The sequence below is a fragment of the Amblyraja radiata genome, chromosome 12, assembly GCF_010909765.2.
Source record: "Amblyraja radiata isolate CabotCenter1 chromosome 12, sAmbRad1.1.pri, whole genome shotgun sequence".
In the NCBI taxonomy this organism is placed as follows: Eukaryota; Metazoa; Chordata; class Chondrichthyes; order Rajiformes; family Rajidae; genus Amblyraja; species Amblyraja radiata.
The window spans coordinates 12689171-12695170 of record NC_045967.1 but is presented as its reverse complement, the minus strand read 5'-3'; the positions used below and the strand labels follow the sequence as shown (position 1 = coordinate 12695170).

Sequence of the window (6000 nt, the reverse complement as noted above, 5' to 3'; positions counted from 1 at the left end):
TGGGCCACTTCAGGATAGTTAGCTGTATTCCTCATTAGCATTCCATATACTAATTCCAAAAATATATGTCTCATTTATCCAGATTGTTAAAAATCTCCTTTAATTTGACATTTAAAAAATGGCTATACTATAGCTGATGTGTTTAACTGGATTTGGAGAGGCAAACATGTTGGGTTTAGACTAGTTTTGGGTTTTGAACAGAAAACATGTTCCAGGTTTGGCATTTTTGTGCATTTGAGAAAAAAATAAAACCAGATAGAATTGTGACAGTTATTCCTTTCCCATAAAAGCACTCTTGAGGACACACAAGAAAAATTGGTGGTATCATCCATGAAGAACAATCCATAACCCATCGTGCAAATATGCTGTGAATAATGTACATTTAGCCAAACATTTTTACAGAAGCATTTCCAATTATTGCTCATGTGCAATTAACATTTGGAACATTTGAATTTACAGTAATATGGTAAGTAAAGTAAATGATATTGCTGTAATAGATGAAGCAAAATATGCAAGGCACAATGACAATATAGATCAAAGTGAGCAGACAATATTGCGAATGTTATCTTACACATTTACTTCTGCCACATTGTTGTTGGTTGGTGCCGCGGAAGGCTTGCTCTTCATAGCCTCCGTCCCAACCTTTGAGAGGTCAGAGAAGAACAGTCTTGGAGACCACAGTGACAGCAGTATCCTCTTGTATTCGTTCCTGAAGTTCTGATTGAGAAGTCCATAGATGACAGCGTTGAGGCAACTGTTGAAGTATGCCATGAAGTAGCTCATGATGAACAACCATTCGGGGATCTTGGGCGCAACGGCCGGGGGGTTGATGGCTACCGCCAAGCCGATAAAGTTGAGAGGCCCCCAGCAAACTGCGAACAACACGAAGACCACAAACATGGTGAGGAAGTTTCTGAAGTCGCTGGGCTTCAACTTTGGTTCATCGGGTCTAACTCGCCGCTTTACCTGGATGACCAAGACCCAGATTCTCAGATAGCAGTAGGATACCACGCCGATAGGGACAAGGAAGTGAACAACCACCACTATGATTGTATAATAAGAGCTTACTGTTTGGGTAAATGTGCACGAGAATACACGAGGATCATATTGCAAGGAGCCCACAAAAAAATTTGGTATGATGGCAACAACTGTTAAGATCCAGGTCAGACACAGGTAGCAGATAGTGTTCTTGTAGCTGTAGAGTTTATCATACTTGAAGCTGTGGCAGATGTAACAATACCTGTTGATCGCGATTGCTGTAATGTTGAAAACGGATCCGATTACACTTAAACCCATCACAAATCCACTAACCTGGCAGTGAATATCACCCAGAGTCCATCCATGTTGGAAGATGGCAAATAAAATCAGTGGGTAAGGATAAATTGCCACAACCAAGTCAGCTACTGAAAGGCTAACGACAAAGATGTTGCCTGCAAAGAAAAAAACGGGCAATTTATAGAAACAAAATAAGTCATCCTATTCATTCATCAGTTTAGTTTAGTTTCGATTAGTTTAGAGATACAGTATGGAAACAGGTCCTTCGGCCCAACTAGTCCACTCCGACCAACGATCGCCCCGTACACTAGCACTATCCTATACTCTAGGAAAAATTTACAGAAGCCAATTAACCTACAATCCTGCACATATTTGGAGTGTGGGAGGAAGCCGGAGCACCCGGAGAAAACCCACACGGTCACATGGAGAACGTGCAAACTCCATGCAGACAGCACCCGCAGTCAGGATCGAACCTGGGTCTCTGTAAGTCAGCAACTCTACCACTGCAACTACTGTAACTGTATATCATTCTCCATCCAAGAACGTGTAAAGATAGTAAACGTTAATAGGCTTTACTTCATTTAAATACTGAGGGACAGGATGCTTCCATCAGCTGGGTCAGTCCAGAGCCAAAAGGATTCTGACATTCTAGTTAATTTTGCTTTTGTGTGTTTTTAGAACTATCGTAATGGGTCACTTTCTTAAATCAGTCTATGTTCTCAAAGTACAAAGGTGCGAATTCATGGATAGACACAAAGTGCTGGAGTAACTCAGCGGGCAGGCAGCATCTCTGGAGATGGGTCTGAAGAATGGTCCTGACCCGAAATATCACCCATCCTTTTTCTCCAGTGATGCTGCCTGACCTGCTGAGTTACTCCAGCACTTGTGTCTATGTTTGGTGTAAACTAGCATCTGCAGTTCTTTGTTTCAATGAATTCATGGAATTGCTTGAATTGCACAAATGCAGCAACACTCCTTCCACAATAATCATCATTTCGATCCTTGCAGCTCCATGGCCAGCAGAAGTTTCCAAACTCTCTGCTGTCTCCTGGCACTAAATTGGTTTGCTCCTCACCTGCTGCAATAGACCACCATTTCCTGAAGAATAACTAGACGTGGACATAAATGCTGACATTGTCAGTGATGCTGGTCCACAAATGGAACAATAAAAATGGCTGCCAGATGTCACACTCAAAGAGTCATGAGGACATTGATGGAAGCAATATTGATAGACACACTGCTGCACCAATATTTTTCTCTACAGGTGAAATGTTTAATAGAACATTTGTGCAGAAGAAAATGTTACTCTTTGGTACGTGGTTAACACTCTGAATATCTGATAAGAACAAATTAATAAATAGCAAATCAGAGTTAGTGGTGTCAAATGACCCAGTCATACTCACGAACATGGTACAACAGTATTTATTAAAAGGCACATATAATACACTCCAGCACGATGCTTCAGCTGTGCAGTAGTGTAGACTAGTGTAGCCAGCATGAGTTGGGTTATGATAATATGAACAGTGTAGTAGGCAAAGCTTCTAATAATAAAGCACTACATTGGTTCGTAAGTGAAGTAACCAATCTACATCTTTCCTTGTAGAAATAAAAGTGAAGCACATCTAAATATAGGTGACCTATAAGAATAAACACACTACGATGTGATGACTGAATAATACAGTACCCGAAATGCTAATAGCGCATACAGGGATGTACAGATGGTTTAAACAAAATTCCCGTATCTAAGAGGCGGCCTACAAACTCGTCCCATATGCGTGCGGTATAGATACGCGTCTCCTCCCCTCACGGAGGAAGCAACAGGGGACCCATGTGGGGAGAGAACTGGAGACCAGGGGGGTGAACCCGCCGATGAGCGGGGCACCGAACATTGTGGTGAGGGCGTAGAGGGCATTGTGGTGAGGGCGCAGCAGCAGAGCGCGAGGGAAGAGACGGTCCCCTCACCTTAAACACGTGGCTTCTGGATACGATAATAGGAACAGTGTAGTACCTGCCTTAACTACCTCCTCTGGCAGCTTGTTCTATACACCGACTAGCCTTAATGTGAAACTATTACCCGTGGGGTTAAATCTTTCTCCCCTCACCTTAAAGGTATGTCCTCCGGTTCTCAATTCCCCTGCTATGTTATTATTTATCTAATGATAAAGCACCACATTGGTTAGTAAGTGAAGTAACCAATCTACAAGTGGTAATTTACAGAAAACATTCTACACTGGAGATGTAGATCCCTTCAATCTTGTGAGCACTGGCACTTCATAGACCATTGAATAGTACAGCACAGAGACAGGCCCCTCAGCCCATTATGTCTGTGGCAAACATGATGCCAAGATAAACTAATCTTACCTGCCTGCTCATGACCCATATCCCTCCATTCCCTGTATATACATGTTCCTAGCTAAAAGCATCTTAAATGCCACTATCATATCTGCATCCACCATCAATCCTGGCAGCACTTTCAGGTACCCACCTCCCTCTGTACAAAAAAAACTTCCTTGGCACATCTCCTTTAAATTATACCCCACTCACTTTAAAGCTAAGCCCTCTAGTCTTTGACATTTCCACTCTGGGGAAAAGGTTATGACTGTCTAAATATACCTCTCTTAATTTTACATACTTTTATCAGGTCTCACCTCCCAGATAAAACACTCCAAGTTTGTCTAACCTCTCCTTGTTGCGAGTAGCCCTAATCCTGGCATCATTTTGGTAAATCATATTCACATTCACTTTGCATTCATTTACTTCTGTTGAATGATATGAGAATCTGTTGATTAAATGCATTTATTGTCACAGACACCAGATGATATCTGCAAGTCAGGCTAACTGTTAGAAGGAGGAAAATAACGATATTTCTACAAAAATTATGATGATAAACAAAACCCATGATATGACAAAGAATGATTTCAAGTATCTAAATATGGACCCTTATGGCAATAACATAAGGGCACAAATGAGGAATGTGTTTCCGAAGCATATTCACAAGAACTTTCTTAACAAGTTCAATTTTGGCTCAACAAGGAAGCTTGCACTGCTGGATATATTTCTACAACATGATCATACAGAGGGAACTAATATTAGTGGGGGGGGATTACGATGGCTAATAAGGTCAGTATGGATGTGATGGGCAGAAGTGCCCTTTCCGGTGATGCACAACTCTGGGACCCCACGACTTCTGAAAACAGTGACCGTGATACTGTAAAATCTAAAATAACCTTGGAAAACAAGATAGATCATCCGAAGGTATAAATTAAAAAGCCAATTGTAGAAGGACCAGTTCCAGTGGGATGAGAGGAGGTCTAGTTTGAGTAAACTGAAATCATAGTTTGGCAGGTAAAATTGTAATTAAAAAGGAGATTATCGAGTTTTAGAGTCAGCCCTGACGAAGGGGTTTGATCGTTTGGCGTGGGGGAGCTGACAAACCCCCGATGCAGGAGCTGATCGCCTCGACGCGGAGGGCCTGCAGCCGGCTACGGGAGTCACGATCATCCCGTCAACAGAGGGCTCGAGGCCCCCGACCGTGGGAGAACAAAGGGAAGAGATTGAACTTTTCTTTGCCTCCCATCACAGTGAGGAATGTGGAGGAGTCACTGTGATGGATGTTTATGTTAAAATGTGTTTTGTGTGTTTCGTTGCTTTTTATTTGATAAAGTATTATGGTGATTGTGTGACTGTAATACAGTGTGGAAACAGGCCCTTTGGCCCAACTTGCCCATGCAAACCAACATGCCCCATCTACAGTAGTCCCACCTGTCTGCATTTGACGGTACCTGCCTTATCTACCCCCTCCGGCAGCTTGTTCTATACACCCACTAGCCTTTGTATGAAACAATTACCCCTCGGGTTAAATCTTTCTCCCCTCACCTTAAAGGTATATCCTCCTGTTCTCAATTCCCCTACTATGGGTAAATTGACCCTATCTATTCCTCTCATGATCATGTACACCTCATGGTCACCCGTCATCCTCCTGCGCTCCAAAGAATAAGGTCCTAGTCTGCTCAACCTCTCGGGCTCCTGGCAACATCCTTGAAAATCTTCTCTGCACCCTTTCCATCTGAATGACATCTTTCCTAAAACAGGGTGACCAAAACTGAACACAATATCTCACCAATATAACATGACTTCCCAACTTCTATACTCAATACTCTGACTGACAAAAAACAATATGCCGAAAACCTATTTGGCCACCCTATCTACCTGTGACACCACATTCAAGGAGATATGTACTTGCACTCCTAGATTCATCTGCTCTACAATACTTGCCAGAGCCTTGCCATTCACCCGGTATGTCCTCCCCTGGTTTGACTTCCCAAAATGCATCACCTCACACTTGTCTGTATTAAACTCCATTAACCATTCCTCAGCCCACCTGCCCAACCGATCAAGATCCTGCTGCAATTTTTGATAACCATCTGTGCTATTTACAATACCACCCACTTTAGAGTCATCTGCAAATTTATGACTATCTTTGGGGATATTCTACATGCATTGTTTAGCAAAGGATTTAGGATGCAGAAGATATTGGTCAAATGATTCCTGGCATGAGGAGCTGTAGCATGCAGCACCACTGTGCCACCCAAAACATACGTGACACAAGAAAATGATTCTCTCCAAAGAGTATTGAGAGTCTGGAATGCACTGCCAGGTCTGAAGTTGAGGCAAAATCAACTGAAGCATTTGAGTGGGAGCTGGTTTTGTTTCTAAAGGGGATAT

The 6000-nt window shown here is 42.5% G+C and overlaps 1 protein-coding gene across 1 annotated transcript in view; it reads right to left on the bottom strand.

Moving 5' to 3' along the window:
• Positions 1 to 475: 475 nt before the first annotated feature.
• Positions 476 to 6000, bottom strand: part of LOC116978948 (melatonin receptor type 1B-like) — a 119599-nt gene continuing 114074 nt past the window's right edge. The window contains exon 2 of the mRNA XM_033030257.1: positions 476 to 1430. Within this exon, the coding sequence (XP_032886148.1) occupies positions 568 to 1430 (863 nt within the window). The 3' untranslated portion in view covers positions 476 to 567. The remainder of the gene's footprint in view (positions 1431 to 6000) is intronic.